Source organism: Jaculus jaculus, chromosome 1 (assembly GCF_020740685.1).
Source record: "Jaculus jaculus isolate mJacJac1 chromosome 1, mJacJac1.mat.Y.cur, whole genome shotgun sequence".
NCBI lineage: Eukaryota > Metazoa > Chordata > Mammalia > Rodentia > Dipodidae > Jaculus > Jaculus jaculus.
In genome coordinates, this window is record NC_059102.1 from 173,141,680 (window position 1) to 173,163,391 (window position 21,712).

The 21,712-nt window shown below is 38.9% G+C and overlaps 1 protein-coding gene across 1 annotated transcript; it reads right to left on the reverse strand.

Annotated features, from left to right (window-relative positions):
* Positions 1-3,838: 3,838 nt before the first annotated feature.
* LOC101611335 (olfactory receptor 8K3-like) lies at positions 3,839-4,765 on the reverse strand. The gene has a single exon (XM_045135537.1). The coding sequence runs from the start codon at positions 4,763-4,765 to the stop codon at positions 3,839-3,841; it is 927 nt and encodes a 308-aa protein (XP_044991472.1).
* Positions 4,766-21,712: the final 16,947 nt, after the last annotated feature.

Below are 21,712 nucleotides of genomic sequence, written 5' to 3' on the forward strand. Positions count from 1 at the left end.
GCTGTGATCTTGATTATTCCTGTGTGGAGCTCTTTGGGTTGTATTCTTATTTTTCCATTGCCTTTAAGTGTATGGTTAGGTTAATAATTTGGGATCTCTCTGTCTTTGTTATGAAGGTCTTTAGTGCTATGAATTTTCCCCTAAGGACTGCCTTCATTGTGTCCCATAAATTTTGGTATTTTCTGTTCTCATTTTCATTCAATTCTAGAAATGTTACAATTTCTTTTTTATTTCTTCCACTAAATATTTATTATTTAAAAATGCATTGTTTAGTCTCTAGGTGCAGATGGAGTACCTGTCACATCTCTTGTTGTTAATTTCTTGCTTTACATCATTGTGATCTGATATCATGCAGGAAATCATGCCAATTTTCCTGAATATATATAGGCCAGCTTTATAGCCTAATATATGATCTGTTTACATTACCTTGAGCTGCTACAGGGAGGGCCTGTGGCTAGCAGCACTAAATGGTGACCTGCTCGTCATGACTCCAGCTCAGTTCACACAACCTGTTACAGAATTTTAAAAGTAAGCAACAATGTCATTTCAGATGGCTTTATTGGAGTTTTTCCTGTAGTACAAAGGCATTATCCAGCAGGAGCATTCATTTGTTCTCTGTAGTTTTTCCACCTACTTGTCTCTGTATTAACCACTGCCCATTAAAATAGAATATTTCTCTGATTAATGCTTCAGGCCGTACTCATGTATGCAAAGAAACACAGATATTTAGAAGACAGTTTGACATGGTGTCCAGTTCTTAGTAGGTTCCCAATAGTACCTATGTGTCTACACATAGGCTTTTGACCATATTTTCAATAGTAGTCATGAAATTGCTCCTACAGAGTAAGCCTAAAATCCATTCAGAAAGCAGTTGCTTACTGCCATAACATTCATGCCATTATTGCACTAGTGGGTATATCTGGCCTTGCAGGACAGTTGTGAAATACACAGGATTCAAAGTAGGTTGGGAATAATTATGGATTTTTCTCCTCAGTGTGTACATATCACCTTCTGGTATAAAGAAAGTCAAGTGACATGGAGGAAGCTTCCAGCTCAATTCCAGTTTAGTTTCTCAAATCTGTAACTAATATGTGTAGTTTCTTCAACAATAGGAACTTACCATGAAGTTTTGATGGGTGACCCAGAGCATAAGCACTAATTTGTATTGTTTCTGTGGCCCCACTAACCAACAACCCGTTTGGAAGCATCTCTTCCCTGGAACTGAAATTTACAATTAATAAACTATGGCTCTGGGAGCATCTTTATAGGTGACATTCATTCAAATACTTTAAAACAATATTTTATTTTACTTACCAAATAGTAGGCTTCCATATGGTTTATTCATTTATATTTACTTTTGATTCAAACTCTTGCCACCCCCTTCTATCACTCATCTTCCCACCCCATCCCTGATTCACAGTTCTCTTCCATAGTTGCTCCATCTACTTCCATTCCCTATGTGTTCTATTTCCACACAAAACCTCCTCCATAAAATTGTAGTACTTTTATATTGTAATGAGCTCTAACCATGCAAGCACTACATTTGGGTACCCCATTTCAGTTTAATAGAAAATGTAGAAGGTATTTTTAAATTGCTCTTTTATTTATTTGGCCTAATATGTAGCAAAATAATTGCTTAGAAAATTATACCTAAACTTTTTATTTTATAATCTCTTTGGCCATTTAAGGATCATTTATACATTGTGAAATAAGCAACTGCCTAGACTTGGATTTTTGGTTCTTCAAAGACATAAACGGAACAACTGTGTGTGTGTGTGTGTGTGTGTGTGTGTGTGTGTGTGTGTGCGCATGTGTGTGCGTGTTGGGCTGGGGACATGACTTAGTAGTGCTTAAGCGCTTGCCTGTGAAGCCTAAGGATCCTGGCTCAAGACTTGATTCTCCAGTAGCCATGTAAGCCGGATACACAAGGGGACACATGTTTCTGGAGTTTGCTTGCTGTGGCTGGAGGCTCTGATGTGCCCATTCTCTCTATATCTCTCTGCCTCTTTCTCCCTCTGTCTGTCTGTCATTCATATATATATGTGTGTGTGTGTGTGTGTGTGTATATATATATATATATATATATATATATATATAATGGTAAATACTCATCTCAAGGGAGGTATTTTATTTTTATTTATCTCTATTAGTGTGTAGTAAGTGTACAAAACAATGTGATGCATTGTGATAGTTTAACACATCTATGAGGTTCTGTGAAGTTATTTTTTGCCAACCCTTATGATTCCCTCTCTCCCACTGTACTTTTCACTAGTTCCCTTCCTATACCGCGATAGTCCTTCACCTTTTATGTATTTTGATTTATTCCATATATAGGAAAATAATATGCAATAGTTGTCTGAATTTGACTTATTTTATTAAGAACAATAATTTCCAGTACTGTTCATATCCTTAAATGTCATTTACTTCTTAATGGCTAAATAATATGCCATTGTGTATACTCACCAAATTTTATTAATCCATTCAGCTTCTGATAGGCACCAAAGCTGATTTCTTGTCTTGGCTGAATATTGAGAATATTCCAGAATAAACATGAATGTGCAAATACCTCCACACTATGCTTCCTTTGATTGCCTCATGCATATCTTCAGGCAAGGCAGAGCTGGCTTGCATGGTAGTTCTACTTTTAATTTTTGAGGATTGTTTTTGCAGTGTATATGTGCAGGAACAGTATGCTATGTACCCTCTGAATTAACTGATATATACGAAACACATAAAATATGTACATTTAAAAAATCAAGGTCATCTTCATCATTCAACAGGAGATTTATACATGAGGAGTTCCTTCACTTTTAGCATAAGAATCTGGTAATGTTAGAATAGTGGCACAGATCTTGGGCTTTCACACACAGCTTGGTGATAAACAAAGGTGCATACCACAGGACAATCAATATTTTGATATTGGCAGGTTGGATATGAGGAAAACCATTCCAGTTCCCTAATACTTTAAGCACAATGATTTTGTTTTAGTTGTATGCATTGGTGTCATGTGTATGCATGCATGTAGACATGTCTGCATGTGTATGTGCATATGGAGGTAAGAGGTTGATATCTGGTGTCTTCCTCAATTGCATTTCATCTGATTTTTATTTTATTTATTTATTTATTTGGTTTTTCAAGGTAGGGTCTCACTCTAGCCCAGGCTGACCTGGAATTTACTATGTAGTCTCAGGGTGTCCTTGAACTCATAGTGATCCTCCTACCTCTGCCTCATGAGTGCTGGGATTAAAGGCGTGTGCCACCATTCCCTGCTAAAAGGACACATTTTGTTGTTGTTTCAAGGTAGGGTCTCACTATAGCCCTGGATGACCTGGAATTCACTACAATGTCTCAGGGTGGCCTTGACCTCACGGCCATCCTCCCAACTCTGCCTCCCGCGTGCTGGGATTAAAAGCATGTGTGGCCATGCCTGGCTCTTCATCTTATTTTTTTGAGAGAGGGTCTTCCACTAAAGCTAGACAGAAAGTTCCAGGGATCTCTCTGTATCTATCTACCCAGCACTGGATTATAGGAACATGACACCATGCCTGGAAATTTATGAAAGTACTGGAGACATGAACACAATCCCTCATGTTTAGGTAGCAATCACTTTACCCATTGAATTACACTCACAGACACCTACATACAAAATGCTTTGTAATAGCATAGTATATATAACAAATGCCCATTTATAACCTGATCTATTATATTCATGTGATATGTTAAAATTTATATACTTATTTCTTGTTATACTATGGAATAAACCTAGCATCTTGCACATACTGGAAAGGTTTCTGCCACCAAGGTATTTCTCCTGTGTATTTACATTTAAATGTGAAGTTTATATTGTTTTCCATAATTTGTGAACCACATCCTTTACTTCTTTGTTTCTAAAGCTATAGATCATAGGATTGAGCATGGGTATTATAAGAGTATAGAATAGAGAGGCCATTTTATCAGTCTCAAAGGAATGACTGGACTTGGGTTGAACATACATAAAAATCAGAGTCCCATATAATACAACTACCACTGTCAGGTGAGGAGCACAGGTGGAGAAAGCCTTTTGCCTGCCCTCTGCAGAATTAATCCTGAGGATGGACATCAAGATCATTAGGTAGGACACAAGAATTATGAAAAGAGATGAAAGTAAGTTAAAGGCTGAAAAGATCAATATTATCAACTCAACATCACGTGTGCCTGAGCAAATAATTGTTAACAAGGGCAGACTGTCACAGTAGAAATGGCTGATGATGTTATTGCTACAGAAGGATGAAAGGAAGATTTTGATGGTTGTGATCAGAGAGAGAAAGGCACTGTAGAGATAAGGGAGTGCCACAAGCACCCAGCACACTCTCTTTGACATGATGACAGTGTAGAGCAGAGGGTTGCAGATGGCTACATAGCGATCGTAGGCCATGGCTGCCAGAACAAAAAGCTCACTAATGATGAAGAAGATGAAGAGAGCCTGCTGGGTTGCACACCAATTGTAGGGAATGGTATTTTGCTCTGCTAAAAGGTTTACCAGCATTTTTGGTGCCACAGCAGTTGAGTAACCAAAATCAATGAAAGACAGATGCTGGAGGAAAAAGTACATAGGGGTTTGTAGCCTGCTGTCCATCTTAGTGAGGAGGATCATGCTCAGATTTCCCACCACTGCTGTTACATAGATGATGAAGAACAGCCCAAAGAAGAGAGCCTGAAGTTCCAGGTGGTCTGTGATGCCCATGAGAATGAATTCACTTATGACAGTAAAGTTTTGTTTCTCCATTTAGCCCTTTATGGAGACCTACTCTGGAAGGAAACATTTAAATTCCATAGATTTCAGGAATCATGACCTATTCAGATTTAGTGTCCAAGCCTTATCTTTAAGGAAAACCCATGTATTTTTTTTTTTCTTTTTCAAAGTAGGGTCTCACTCTGGCTCAGGCTGACCTGGAATTCACTATGTAGTCTCAGGGTGGCCTCGAACTCATGGTGATCCTCCTACCTCTGCCTCCCGAGTGCTGGGATTAAAGGCGTGCGCCACCACGCCCGGCTCCATGTATTTTTTTTGACATGAAGTAATTTACAGCTCGTCTCATCACTGGGCCTAGAACCAAGTTTAGAAGTCATTACTACATGTATACTGCATACTGTAGCCCTTGCACATTTGCCTCATTTACGTAGTGCAAATACAAAGTGTTCTTTTGTGATTTTGTCTATAGTATATCATTACAAGAAAAATGTGACTCAGAAAAGGAATAGCTACCATTTTAACTTAAAATACATATAATTTTTGAAACATATAATTTTACAAGAAAATATAATAAAGTAAATTGTGCATCTATTTATCATCCTTAAAACTTTAATATTAATCCATAAAACATTATGTAATCTGTTGGGAGCTATGAATCAGACCTAGGCCATGTTAACACAGACTGCCATATAGCAAGTTAAAGTTTCTACTTCCTCACCTAATATTCAACTACCAGAAACAATGGGATTGTACACCTGGCCAAACACTCCCGCATCCTGCCGGTAGCTAATGAAGAAACAAAGGCACTGTGGTTTAACCAGTAACTCTGTGATCTTTGCCCTAACTGTGTCCCCTTCCCCCTACAACTCCTTACCCTGACCATGTCTCTTCCCCCTACAACTCCTTGCCCTGACCATGTCCCCTTCCCCCTACAACTCCTTGCCCTGACCACGTCCCCTTCCCCCTACAACTCTATGTAAACCTACATGCAAGAATAAACTCTCGAGGCTGTGACAAACACCTAGCATGGTCTCCTTCTTGAGTCTGTTTGTCTTTCACCAGGTTAGCTTCTCCTTGAGTCCTTGTTCAACTCCCCACTGGCCAGGGCAGTAATCACTTAACAGATTCTTTTTCCTTAATATATTGAGAAACTTAAGTTTAGAAATCATAACTTATCAATCAGCTGCATTGAATTAAGAAAATGATTGACATTTGAGTACATGAGTGAATGACATCAGAAAATCCAAGAAAAATACAAATTTAGAATAGATACAAAGAAATGATTGATAAAATATATTATAAAAACTAGATTATAGGCTTATTTAGATATTATTTGTAGCTTTATAAAAATTTGATTTATAATTATGGGGAAATTGTATAATATAACTTTTATACTTCCTTAAACTTCTAATGCACAGTTAAATAATGTTAAGAATATTGCTAAGGGCTAGGGAAATGGCTTAGCAGTTAAGGCATTTGACTAGAAAGCCTAAGGACCCTGGTTCAATTTCCCAGGACCCCTGTAAGCCAGATGGACAAGGGAGTGCATGCATTTGGAGTTCGTTTGCAGTGGCTGGAGGCCCTGGAGTGCCCATTCTCTTTTTCACTCTATCTGCCTCTTTCTCTTGCTCTCTCTCTCTCTCTCAATAAATAAATAAAATCTTTAAAAAGAATGATTTTTTTAAAAAGAATATTACTATGTAAACATATTTTAATAAATTAATTTTCCTAATGTATTTGTCATTTTGCCATAAACATTATTTAAATTTAAGTTTTTCTTAACAAGATAATTATTTTAAATCTATATTTATTTGTTATAATATTTATCAATTTTGAAGATTTTCAAATCCAAGGGTAAATTTTTACAAGGTGAGAGGTTTGTTCCAGGCATAAGGCTGGGACTCTAATTCTCTTCTGTGCCTTCAATTATATATTTCCAAATTCACTTGTGGTGTGTACATCAGTTTATAACATATCAGGAAGAAAACTCTCATGCATGCAGGCATGTCATATGAGAGAAATGATGCCTGGGCATAGAACCAGGAAGTGGCTGAGACACCAGGTATGTGAGAGCACTCATGTGGTTTCTGCTTCTGGTTCCTGACATAGATTAGTGAAACCCCTGATTTCTTGCCTGCTGGTGGTTGAACACAATGCAGGGATCCTAAATCCCCTAGTAAGAAACAGCTCAGGATGGATTCTCCTAATGCAGTTAGTTGCATCATAGGAAGAAAGGGCACACCTTACGTCGAGAATTATGCATATCTGAAGTTTGGCAAGATTATCAAAACTGAAAAATAGGAAACTCATATTGGATTTATAATTCTCTGATGTGTAACCCTCTCTTATCCGTCAGTTGTTTTTATTAGTAAATTCTGTTTTATCTCCATTACAAATAATTTAGGAGATCCACAAGCAAATGCAAATTTAATACAAATATAGCAGAGGAAGAAACATTGCATTATTCTAGCGTGGATTTCCCTGAAGGAAAACGTGCAGTTACGTCTGAGTTTCAGTGTCATTTGCTACCTGTGTTCCCCTCTCTCATCACTTCGGGGTACGCTGCAACTAGTGTACAGGCAAGATAGACATTTGAGTATTTTTTTAAAGCAAAGATGTACAAAGCACTCAGAGAGAGTCTATTATTTCAAGTGTTAAGGAATCGCATGCAAGCAAGGATGGACAGGGACTGGTGGGCCAATCATTTTGCTTCGATACTTTTACTGGAATTACTTGTACAAGTCATCTTCAGAACATCTCAAAGCAATTTATGAGTGAATCCCAGTTGTTTATAGCAATATCCTCTTTTGGGGTATTCTTTTCTAGTCTTTTTGCTCTTTTAAAAAAATCTCATATTTTCCATTATCTTATCTGTGCTTTCTGGGATCACATATCAAAAGAATTATAGGCAATTGTTTTCTCCAGGGTCTGTTCTTATGGAAAGTCCACTGCGATAGTATTGTAACATATTCGTAACAGAAAACTATAAGTAGTCAGAGCAAAAACATTCAATTAGGGATGTGTAAAACTGAAGTATGCCTTTGTATTGGGAGTGTTTATGCTCATTTCACATTCTCCATCCCTAACTGAACAGCTACATCATTGTGTACATGGTACATTCCTCTGACTTGTCCATGTTTATAATCCCAGTATGAAGCCCATTACTTGCTAACTTAAAAATAGTTTATACAAATAAAATGGAGCAAGGCCCCTTATTGCCCTCAAAGAATACATTAATAGTGTGAAAACACTATTATTCTATTAGCTGTGGTATATTAGACCAACTCTGTATCTGGTGACTAGCTGTGTCTTAAGTTTAGTTGAAGAAATGATTCAGGTACATATGGTGGAACTACTGTGAAAACAGAGTTTTCCAGTAGTCACCTGGATTCCAGTTACTCACCTGGAGTGAGAACAGGGTCCTGTGCTGTGAAGAGCACCTCACTGCAGTCAGAAGATGATGCCTCTTTTTTATGAAGCATGCATCCGGGAGCTTGTGTACAGTTTCCTGCTCATTCCCAAAGCATCTGAGAGCAACCAACATTGTCACTGGGTATTTGATAATTATCCAGGGATCCTTTGATTTCCCTGTGGCAAACTTTTTTATACACAATTCAATTTATCCCCTTGGTTGTTAATATTAATAAGACACTCAAACACTCAAGTAGATTGAAACATGTGGATTAAAGCACATTTTTAAATATTGACAAATATCTTATTAACCAGTTAATTAATGAGGTAATTCAATAAATTAAAAGTTCTTCAAAAGAGAATTTCAAATAAACAACACACATTTGTAACAAATATTACTAAAGTGAATTTTTAGGATAAATAATGGACAATGATTTAATTTTTAATTTTAAGTTATACTCTCCTTTTTTAGTTTTAAAATTTATTTTGTTATTTGAATATTTTGACAATTTCTTGAATGGATACAATGCATTATTGCCACTCTCTCTACTTACTCTTTCTCCCTCCTCCTTCCACTAAGAAACCTTCTTTGTCTCATTTGATTTCCCTCCTATTTCTATGCCTACTTTATTTTATTTCTTTGATCCATTCATTTTAATGAGGATCACTTGCATAATCATGGATGGTAGGTTAGTTATTAGAGAATGGACAGTCCTCTAGTGGCTACCCTATAATAGACATGGCTTCCTTTCTGAAAAAGTTATGAGTTTCCACATTTATTATGGGAAATGTGGAGTCTCATGGACTCCTTCTGATCAACGATAAGAAGTCGCCATGCTTAATCCAATTTAAGATAACTGATCTACTGTGAGCCCATGTATGTAGCAGATTTGCAGTCTCCAAAAGAAGTCTTCCATCTACCTCTTCCCATCCTCCTGCTCTTACATTCTTTGGCAGAATAAGTTGGCCTGCTTTCACAGGTCTAGCAGAGAGAGAAAAAGCCACAAGCCAAAAGAACCCAGAAGCTACACCACATAGCACACTTCAGGAACTCCAGGAGGAACTGAGGCATTTTTCATATTTTTAGATTAAAATTTCAAATTCACCTCCACACCTTAGAGCTAGACCCTAAGATCTGCCCAGTGACACCTTCTCCAGCCAGGTGGCTGGAAATCAAAGTTGTAACAAACTCCTGAATCTATTGGGGACATTTATTCAAACTACTACAGGCAGGCAGTAAGCTTCCAGCTCAGTTCTAATTTGTTTCTTTACTTCCTGCAACTAAAGAGTGCTGTCTTCAGCAATAAGGAGTTAGTGTCTAGTTTAGGTGGGAATCCAAGAGCAATGACATTTGACAATATTATTTCAGGGCCCCTGTAGCCTCACTGACCAACAACTTTTTTAAAAAACAGATTTATATGCATATTTTTTTAATCCAAAGTGATATTGAATTATTATGCAAATTATTCTCTGATGTGACTTTCCAGTTACTTCCTCAAATTAAAACATGGTGCAGTGGATGACATTTGGACAGATCACGTTATCATCCACAAATAAGCATTAAAAATTGTAGACATTAAAGATAAACTTTTCTTAAAGTTGGAACTAATAATTCCACATAAGGTTATAGCTTTGAAAATCAAACTGACAAGAAGGAACACTGAAAATAGAGAAAAATAAATTATTTCAAATAATTCAAATGTTAAATAAAATATATCATAGAGTACAAATAACTACTGGTACAAGGAAAATATATTACCAATCTTCTTGCCAGTATGGCTTTTGGATGGTTAAAATGTCTTTTTATTCATCTGCTGCCTTTACTTTGTTAAGTCATTACTAGGTGTCAATTATTTTAACTTTTTAACACATCTATTACATAGTAGAATTAAGCAAATTATGTATTTTTATTAATTAGTTTTGTACTCAGTGAATACAGTCAAGTGGGTACCATTGTTATCCTCTTCCCTGTCCTCTCCACTCCCCCTGGCTCCTCCTTGTTGAGGTATATGAGTCATGCATTGTGGAGTTGGCCCTCAGTTATGGGTAGGAGGAAACGTCTCTGTGTATCATGAACCAACATGTGGCTCTGATATTCTTTCTGCCTCCTCTTCCACATATTCTCCTGAGCCCTGTTGGGTTCATTTTAGGTCTGCTTTAGTGATGAGGTCTTGGGAGCCTTTGTGTCTCTGGGTATCTTGTTTGGTAGGAGTTGATTGTTCTCTGTGTAGAGCTCCTTCACCCTCATGCTGGTACCAGGTTCACCAAGAAAACAGCACCCTTGCCTGTTTTGCCAATTATTCTTAGTTTTATCTGGGGCCCTTTTGAGATATGATGGGGTGGTTCTCTCCTGAGGATCTGCATCAATCTGAAAAAAGAGAAGCAGATTCTCTGATGGAGAGTAAAGTTAGCACCAGATACATGGGATAATCCTTATGTTTGTTTGTTTTTTTAATTTAATAGGTGTAGGCCTTCTTGTAGCCCATGATTGGTGGCAACTTGATGATGGAGAGTGGGCTCATGTCTGGAGAGAGTCAGTCCCCAGACAGTCAGCGTGTCTAGTGCCAGAAGGTGCTACATGGGCGACTGGGGGAAATGACCAACATCTGTCCAAGCAACTCATGGTATAACTTACTTAGCAACAAATAACATGCTGTGATGCCCACACAAGTGCAATAGTGGCACACAGCCATGGTGTGGAACCAGCTGCTCTTAATTTGGCTAACTGATCCCCTCAGTTTTATGGGACCCATAGCTGGAGCTGGGAAACAAGTCAGAACCATATCCAAACATAAGCCCACTCTCCAATATCAAGCTACCATCAATCATGGGGTACAGAGGGCCTACACCTATTAAACCCCTTATTTAAAAAGTAAGGGTTATCTCATTTGTCCTGGTGTTAACTTACTCTCCATTGGAGATTCTGCTTCTCTTTTTCAGATAGATGCAGATCCTAAGGAGAGAGCTGCCCCAACATACCTCAAAAGGGGCCCAAATGAAACTAAGGACAATTGGCGAAACAAGCAAGGGTGCTGTTTTCCTAATTAACCAGATACCAGCACAAGGGGGAAGGAGACCAACTCAGAGAAAAGCAACTCCTATCAAATCAGAGAGCCAGAGCCTCAGAGGCCCCCAACACCTCAACACTGAAGCAGACCAAATATGAACCCAACATAGCTCAGGGAAATTTTGTGGAAGAGGGGGCAGAAAGAACATGTTGGGTCATGATATGCAGAGACATTTATCATACCTATAACTGTGGGCTAACTCCACAATACACGAGCCATATACATCAAGAAGGAGGGGCCATTGGGTATGGGGTAGGTCACAGATGAACCTAATAATGGTACCAAACTGCCTGTATTTGATGAATAGAAAACCAATAAAAAATTTTTTTTTAAAGAGCAGTTGGTTTCCCACCATGGCTGTGTACCATTATTGCACTTGTGTGAACATCATGACAGGTTATTTGTTGCTACTTAAGTTAGACCATAAGTTTCTTGGACAGATATTGGTCATTTTCCCCCAGTTGACCATGTAGCACCTTCTGGCTTGAGAGGTGCTGACTGTCTGGGGACTGACTCTCTTCCAGTTTCAAGCCATGTCGCCCACGTTATGTGTCAACTGCAAATGGTAACTTCAGCAGTATGGTCTTAACACTAACCTATGGAGGGTCATCAAGTGCTCTGACACAAATCTGTCTTTTTTGGGGGGAAAACTTGTAGGTCTCTCTGATAGAAATCTCATTGTGGATGATAGCCACCTGCTGGTACTGGGAGTTCCAGGTTAGTGCCCAAGAAGAGAAGGAAGAAAAAGATAAGTGATATAAAAGAGATAGAATGATGAGAGAGAAGAGAGAGAGAGAGAGAGGGGGGAGGCTGTAGAAGTTTAAGGTCAGTCTTCATCATAACCTCTCCAGTGCCTTGTGATTCAGGTGTTCCATCTAAGGGCCTGGTGAAGGTTCAACCATTTGGTCTGTCTTTTTGATGTAGAATTTTATGGTACTATTGCTGTTTGGGTCCAGATTTGTGTCCCCCACCCCCTCCCTTGCCCTCCCATACCTCCCCACCCACCCTATTGTCCAGTCCTCAAGGTGCTTGCTGGGTATGTCAGCATCTTGGGTAGATTTAGGTTAGGTGCTGGAGATGAGTGAGACTATGCGACGATTATCTTTCTGTGGTTGGTTAAGTTCACTGAGAATGAAATGTTCTAGGTTCAACCATTTTTTCTTCAAATTTCATTGTGTTGTGTTTTATTTACTGCTGTGTAGTATTCCATCGTGTAGATATACCCCATCTTAGTTATTCATTCTAGTGATGGACATCTGGGTGGATTACAGCTCTTAGATATTATGAATTGAGCCACTATAAACATGGTTGAGTAAATATCTCTTGACTGAGGTTAGAAAGTTTTGGGATTTCTGGTCAAGGTAGTGACTGTCTAACTGCACTTAACCTCCCTGGGAAAGAAAGGCAAGTAATTAAGGGTTCACTGGGTGTGGTGGTTTGATTCAGGTGTCCCCCATAAACTTAGGTGTTCTGAATGCTAGGTTCCCAGCTAATGGAGATTGGGGAATTAATGCCTCCTGGAGGGGGGGTATTTTGAGGGGCGGATTTATGGGCTTTATAGCCAGTTTCCCCATGCCAGTGTTTGGCACACTCTCCTGTTACTGTGGTCCACCTTATGTTGTCCACCTTCTTCTCATGCCATCATTTTCCCCTGCCATCGTGGAGCTTCCCCTCGAGCCTGTAAGCCAAAATAAATCTCTTTTTCCCAGAAGCTGCTCTTGGTTGGGTGATTTCTACCACCAATGTCAATTGGACTGCAACACTGGGCCTTTTATGGGAGAGAATTCTCTAATATATCACCAGTGGGAGGGAGCAGAGGGACAAAAAAGGAAATAAGCTGATTCCCTGGCTCTCAGGTATCCCATCAGTCCCCCAACTACCCCCGGCTGCTACCCTAGCTATATTCCTGGCTACAGGTTACTCCCACAGTCATGATAGGAAAGGGAACCCAGGCAAACATAGTTACACTTGCCTCACTGTACAGGGGCAATCACCCTGCTACCCCTACCCATGCGTGACCTCAGGCATGCTCTGCCCACTGGTCCATGTGAGCTCAGGCTTGATCCATCCATTTGCCCACCACACCCCTTCTGCCTGTGAAGCTCAGCCTGCCCTGCTCAGTTGCCCACTTGCTGAGTGAAAGCATCTTATTTTTGATCCATTGATAAATGGATATTCCACAAATGTAGACACCAAGTAGTCAGCATTTCACAATATGGCTTACACCACATTTTACGTTTAAGGACAAATAACTTTTAAATATGACTCAGTGATTTTTAAAATATAGAATGGCAGAAATTGTAAATATGTGTATACACATTAAGTAAAATGTAATGATATATTAATTCCCTATTATAGCTGTCACCAGTCCTCATTTCCCATAAATTCCATATGAATTCCCAAAATTCCATATCTATAATTATCACCATTTCCCATTTCACATACATTCTTTTCTACATAGATGTCTTTACCATTACAGTTGAAATTCTTAAACAAAAAGTGTGACCTATAACAAAAGCTAAGTGCATACTAATAAATAATGTTGCACATATACAAATCTGATACCCAAGGATTTTAATCAGGTATAGTTTATAAACTACCTTCATTTTAATACATAAGCATGACACCACTATTTATCTGAATTTCATTGAATAAACTTCCTATGGTCTGCATCAACTCTCATTTCAGTATGTTAATTCTATTATATCAAGTATTTATTTAGGCATTCATCTGTTGCACACATCGCTCAAAATTAGCAAGACTGTTTATGTCTCCACATTTGCTCAGAAGTAAATATTTCTGTGACTTCTCTCCAAGAATAATTTCTCAATTTGGGGAAAAATAATCAAATTCAGTTTATGTGAACAAGGTGGATTTATTTTAAGTTTATCATTGTCAATATGTATTCCACCATTGGTAAATCTGAAATTCTACTCCTAATATCCAACTTATGAATACATACTGATATTGCAAGTTATTAGGGATTTTAACAAGTAACTCTCAGCACAAACTTTACTAAGAGAAGAGTATTTTATTTGTTTTGATATATTATTTTTAAAAATTACTTAATATTGGCTTCATAGGATACAGAATACTATATTAATCAAAATATTTGTCCACCACAAATTCAGGATTGAAAGCACAGAGAGGTAAGCAAATATTTAAAATTTAGTATTATTTTAGTATTTGAATGTGTATCAAATAATGAGATAGGCAATTTTTTTGATAATCTGAAAAGTAGTTGTTGACATAAAACAAAATAATGTAATGTATCTTATGACAGAAACGAACTAAGTAATTATAAATTTAGCCCCCTTTTCTCCAGGGACACATAGCTAGATCTAGCTGTACAGTTAATACTAGCAAAATTGTTGTGTTCCAGCCTAAGTCATATATGGTTACACACCTTCAGATTCCCACTCTATAAATAATGGCTCTCCTCTGTGACTTTCTGTATTAGAGCTTGGCATTTCCAGTTGTTGATAAAATGTTGGAAAATCCCAGGACAAAAGAGAATCCATCAGAAAAGTAACTTCAACAGAATAAGTGTGATTACTGGAGTTAATAAACTATTCTGACCACCATATTGATTACCTGAGACCCAGGAAGAACAATCTTAAACCTTAACCTCCCATCTGTCTAGCCCTCTGTGGTGGTTTGATTCAGATGTCTCCCATAAACTTAGGTGGTCTGAATTTTAGGTTCCCAGCTGATGGAGATTTGGGAATTAATGACTCCTGTAGGGAGTGTATTGTTGGGGACAGGGTTATAGGTATTATGGCCAGTGTCCCCTTGCCAATGTTTGGCACACTCTCCTGTTGCTGTTGTCTACCTGATGTTGGCCAGGGGTGATGTCCACCCTCTGCTCATGCCATTATTTTCCTTGCTATCATGGATATTCCCCTTTGAGCCTGTATGACAACATAAACCTCTTTTTTTTTCCACAAGCTGTTCTTGGTTGGGTGTTTTCTACCAGCAATGTCAACCTGACTGCAACACCCTCATAGTTCTGGGAAGCCCTGTTGGAGCTGTCTGAGGACAACAATCACCAACAGCAGGGATAAGCTGGAGACCCTGCAGAATATGAAAGCAACTATCCAGACAAGAAGTAGATCCTTGTACAATAGTGGCATGCATACTCTTCACATAACCACCTGTTCTCTGATTGAACATGAGGCTCACCCAGTGGGAAGGAACTTATATCTGGCACTGAAAACCAAGGTAGACTTTCAGAGTCAGAAAAGAGTGGGCTACCACACCAAAAATCTTCCAAACAACTATGTATACCCCCTTGAACCCAAATTACTCTCACACTTGGATTGAGAATCTGTCATTTTATAGATAGTCCATAAAAAGGAGAAGAGCCCAGATCTATTGATAAGCAGGAATATAGCCAATTGCCCACCATTAGACTTTCCAACTCCACCATATCTGCCAGGGCCCAGGAGACATTGCAGAGGAAGTGATTTCCTGAATACTGCTCTTATTTCTAGCCTGAAAACCAAGTGCTCCCCCACCACAGGATGATGGTGACAGACACTTAGAATAATTATAACCTGGGACCGGAGACTTCTGGTTAAGATGGCAGCATAGGTACCACGTCAGAGCAACCTAGGTGAGGGGCTTTCCAAAGGGAAAAAAAAAAAAAAAAAAAAAAACAGCAAAATACACACTTTTACTAAAAAGTGAGGTATATAGGAAATTGAAATGGCAGCAGAGAAGTAGGAGAGATCCAGAGCATCCAGAGCCCACACAGGCAGGCAGAAGTGGCTCTGGCAGGTCTGAGGGACCCCAGCAGTGGTGGGCCAGCCAGCCATCAGGCTCGGCCTGAGCAGAAAGGAAAAGCCAGGTGAGGGGATTTTCCACTCACACCAGAGCTCTTGGCTAACTCAAGAAACATGAAGGGAAAATGGCAGTGAACAACAGAGGAGCAGATCACAAGGTAGAGGAACACGTGGAACATCAAGAGAACTTGAGCAGCATTGACAGCCTCCCCTCCCCCACTGGCAGTGCCTAGCTCCAGCGAAAAGAGCAGCAGTCCAGGGACCTGGACAAACCTACTTGAACTGACAGTGGGACTCAAGCAGGAACACAGTATAACTGAGATCAAAATCATCCCAAAAGGTAACTGGGATTACACAAGGTCAGAATCTGCCTACAAAACCTGGTATGTAGGCCTGAACTAGAAATGCTAATTGTACCTTCCATATCAGGATAAATATGTTAAATCTGATGGGTGGTCAGATTCACCATTGTTAAATAAGCTGTATTTTGGGCTTGTTATTTGTTGTTTCTTGATTTATAGTGGCTTTGTTTCCTCTTCTTTTATACATTAGGGAAGGGTCTCACCTGGCCACAAGCTGACTTGGAACCCTCAGCAGACCAGAAATCTTAACCTCTGTATTTTCAGGATTAAGGGAGTGGGTGAGGCACCACACATCCTAAGGGACAGACACAGGATCTTGTTATCATAATACCTACTGTGGGATAAATAACCTGTGATGTTTTTCATTGAAAATGTACACTGTTTAGTTAGATTTTAGAAACTTTCTGTATTTGGTTCCACTCAGCCTACTTGAATACTCTCAAAGCAGGCAAACCCAACACCTAGGGTCACTTTTGTAGATACTCTGAGAGTCTTGAGAGCCACACCTAGCGCCTTAAGCTCTTACCTTGAAGATATATAACATCAAATTTAATGGTACATCTAATAATACCCAGCTAACTAGAAAATCCACTCATTAAATAATCCAAGACATGAAACATATATACATTATAACACAAGAATCACCAAAAATCAAGACAATATAAATCCATCAAAAAGTATTAATGCAACAGAAGTGACCTCCAGTGAGAACGAGTTAGAGGAAATGCCTGAGAAAGATTTCAAAAGAATGATTATATGTTCAAAGAACTCAAAGAAGAAATCAAAGAAAGCAAAGAAGACATAGGATGCCAATTTAATGAAATAAAGAGGTCAATACTAGACATAAATAAGGAAATAGAAATAATAAAGGAAAACAAGTTAGAATTACTAGCAATAAAGAACACAGTTAATGAAATAAAAAATCTCTGTAGAAAATCTCACCAGTAGAATGGATGAAGGAGAGGACAGAATATCTAAGCTAGAAGACGAGGTGGCAGATATAACACAGTCCAACAAAGAGAAAGACAAACTTATAGAAAAGTATGAGTGGGAATTTCAAGATATTCAGAACACTATAAAAAGATCAAACATAAGAATTCAGGGCATAGTAAAAGGAGAAAAATTTTACTCCAAAGGCATAGTAGGATTCTTCAACAAAATCATAGAAGTAAACTTCCCCCAAATAGGGAAAGAGGTATCAATGCAGATACAAGAATGCTTTAGAACCCCAGCCAGACAAAACCAGGAAAGAACCTCTCCTCACCATATTATAATCAAACTACCAAACACACAAACCAAAGAAAAAATATGGAAAGCAGTCAGTGAGGAAAAATCAAGTTACCTACAAAGGCAAGCCTATCAGGGTTACAGCAGATTACTCAACACAAACATTAAAAGCCAGAAGGGTGTGGGGTGATGTATTCCAAGTTCTGAAAGATAACAACTGTCAACCAAAGTTACTTTATCCTGCAAAGCTATACATTCAAATAGACAGAGAAATAAGGACATTCCATGTCAAAAGCAAGCTAAAGGAGTATTTGAAGACAAAAGCAGCTCTACAGAAAATACTTGAAAGAATCCTCCATGCTGAAGAAAAAGAAAAGCACACATATAAGGAACCTGGAAAAGAGAAACAATACTCAAATACTAGTTAACACATGAGAGCAAAGGTAAAACCGGAAGAACTACAAAAAAGGCCAAAAATGAATGAAAACTGGGTATGTATCTGTAGAAAGATGAAAATAGATTCTTGTCTTGCTCCATGCACAATAATTAAGTCCAGATGGATTAAAGACCTTAACATCACACCAGAAACTCTGAAACTGCTACAGGAAAAAGTAGGGGACACCCTTCAACATATTGGTCTTGGCAAAGACTTTCTGAATATAACCCGATTGCTCAGGCAATAAAACCACAGATTAACCAATGGGAACTCATGAAATTTCAAAGATTTTGTACTGCAAAGGACACTGTGAATAAAGCAAAGAGGCAAGCTACAGTATGGAAAAAGTCTTTGGCAGCTATATATCTGATAGAGGATTAATATCTATGAGATACAAAGAACTCAAAAAGTTAAATAATAAGAAATCAAACATGCCAATTAAAAAATGGGCTATGGAGCTAAATAGAGAGTTCTCAAAAGAAGAAATATGGATGGTGTATCAGCATCTAAAAAATGTTCTACATCCCTAGTCATCAGGGAAATAAAGATTAAAATTACTTTGAGATTTCATCTCACTCCTGTCAGATTGGCTACCATCATGAAAACAAATGATCATAAATACTGGCTGGGATGTGGAAAAACAGGAATACTTCTACAGTGTTGGTGGGAATGCAATCTGGTCCAGCCATTGTGGAAATAAGTGTGGAGGTTCCTAAAACAGCTAAATATTGATCTACCATATGACCCAGCTATAGCACTCCTAGGCACATATCCTAAGGACTCATCTCATTTCCTTAGAAGTACATGCTCAACCATGTTTATTGCCACTCAATTTATAATAGCAGGGAAATGGAACCAGCCTAGATATCCCTCAATTGATGAGTGGATAATGAAGATATGGCACATTTATACAAGGAGTTCTACTCAGTGGTAAAGAAAAATGAGGTAATGACATTTGCAGGAAAATGGATGGATCTGGAAAGGATTATATTATGTGAGGTAACCCAGGCCCAGAAAGCCAAGCACTGCATGTTCTCCTCTAAAATGTGGATCCTAGCTACAGATGATTGGGCTTCTGTGTGAGAAGGAAAAAAGCTCAGTAGCAGAGGCCAGTAAGCTAAAAAAGAGATATAAGGGAAGAGAAAGGAAGGGAGGAGGGCACTTAATAGGTTGGTATTATATATATGTAAATAGAAAAATAGATTAACGGGGGAGAAAAGGCCCAAAGCAAGGTCAGGGCAAGAGACTGAGTAAAGGAAATGTGGAGGGAGGGCTAATCAAAATCTAAGAGGATATAAATAAATCATATGGAATCCTCTGGTTTTGGACAATGGAATGCTCAGGAGCCGTAGATTGTTGCCAGAAAATTGTCAATGCCCAGTAAGGGTATAACTGGGTCTGTTGGTATTTCTATAGCCAGCTTTTTCAGGAGTCTCCATATTGCTTTCCAAAGTGGTTGTACCATCCTGCATTCCCACCAACTGTGAATGAGTGTCTCTGCTTCTCCACATCCTCACCAGCATTTATTTTCATTTGACGTTTTGATGTTGGCTATCCTTATGGGGGTAAGGTGGAATCTCATAGTTGTTTTAATTTGCATTTCTCTGATGATTAGGGATGATGAACATTTTCTTAAGTGTGTGTTTGCCATTTGTATATCTTCCTCTGTTAATTGCCTGTTCAACTCTGTGCCCCATTTTGTGAGTGAGGTATTTGTCTTCTTATTGTTTAGACTTTTAAGTTCTTTGTAAATTCTAGAGATAAGGCCTCTATCAGTTGGATAACCTGCAAATATTTTCTCCCATTCTGTGTTACTAGACCCATAGCTGGAGCTGGGCAACAAGTCAGAACCATACCCAAACACAAGCCCACTCTACAATATCAAGATACCATCAATTATGGGGTACAAGAGGGACTACACCTATCAAACTGTCTATCAAAAAAGTAAGTGTCATCTCAATTTTCTGGGTGCTAACTTACTCTCCGTTGTAGAATCTGCTTCTCTTTTTCAGATAGATGCAGATCCTAAGGAGAGAGCTGCCCCAACATACCTCAAAAGGGGCCCAACTGAAACTAAGGACAATTGGCGAAACAAGCAAGGGTGATGTTTTCCTGTGAAGTGGATACCAACACAAAGGGGAAGGAGACCAACGCAGAGAAAAATCAACTCCTACCAAATCAGAGAGCCAGAGCCTCAGAGGCCCCCAACACCTCAGCACTGAAGCAGACCAAAAATGAACCCAACATGGCTCAGAGAAATTTTGTGGAAGAGTGGGCAGAGAGAATGTCAGAGTCACATGTTGGGTCATGATTTGCAGAGACATTTATCATACCAATAACTGGGGGCTAATTCCACAATAAATGACCCATTTACATCAACAAGGAGGGTCCAATGGGAGGGGGTAGATCATAGATGAGCCTAAACAATGGTACCAAACTGCCTGTATTTGCTGAAAAGAAAGCTAATAAATTAAATTTAAAAAAAAAAAAAAAGAAAGAAAGAAAATTTTCAATGCTAGGGATGGGATACCTTCCAGTGAGTTGTTGGTCAGGGAGGTCCCTGATGCCCCCAAAACATTACAGGCCATTGACAAGGCCCTTGGTTTCCCACTAGGAATAAATGGTAAGACCCTATTGCTGAAGAGTGCGCATACTTGGGCTGCAAGGCTACTGAGAAATCCTGCTGGAACTGAGGTAATAACCTCTTCCATGTAGACAAGCTGACAGAAAGCTGGAAGAAGCCATTCTACATGCAGTTCATTGGGAGAAAGAGATACTACCAGTGAAGATACTCAACAGTGGATACTGCAAGCCTTATATTTGGCCAGCCAGTCCAAATGAGTAACAAGTGCAATAATGGTACATCTGTCATGATGGAAACCAACTGCCCTCCAATTGGACTGGAGGCCCACTCCATGGGAGGGAATACATCCCTGATACTGAAAACAGGGGTAGTCATGAGCCCTATGGGTGTAACATCTGCTCAAGTCTGGTTAAATGTATATACTATGCTTATCAAACTGCCTAGTAAGCACTTCTCTTAATATTCATACCCTTATATTAATGCTACTCTCATGTTGGGTAGAGAATCTTCCTTTTTCAGATGGCAGTGACCTTGGAATGACTGAGAAGGTATCATACTGTTGGAAAGAAGTGTCAGGAATACTGAGTAACATCTCAATCACACCTTCCAAGGCTCAGAGTCTTATGCAGAAGAGGTGGCAGAAAGAATGTTAGAGCCAAAGGAAGGGTAGGACTCCTTACAACGTGCTCCCTCCAGACATAAAATGACCTGGATATCCATGACCTCATAGTGCCTGACACTACCTACACAAGACCATCATAAGAGGAGGAAAAGATCATGACATCAAAATAAAAGAGAGACTGATTGAGATGGGGAGGGGATATGATGGAGAATGGAATTTCAAAGAGGAAAGTGTGGGGGGAAGGGAGAGTATTACCATGGGAATTTTTTTTATAATTATGGAAAATGCAAATAAAAATTGAGAAAAATAAACCTGGATCTGGAGAGATGGCTTAGCAGTTAAGACATTGCCTATAAGGCCAAAGTTCCCAGGTTTGATTCCCCAGTATCCATGTAAGCCAGATGCACAGAGTGTCACATGTGTCTGGAGTTCATTTGCAGTGGAAGAAGGCTCTGGCTCACCTGTTCCCTCTCTCTCTTTCTCGTC

What these genes read in the sequence shown, in the direction of transcription:
- LOC101611335 (XM_045135537.1), bottom strand. Translation starts at nt 4,765, where the DNA reads ATGGAGAAACAAAACTTTACTGTCATAAGTGAATTCATTCTCATGGGC.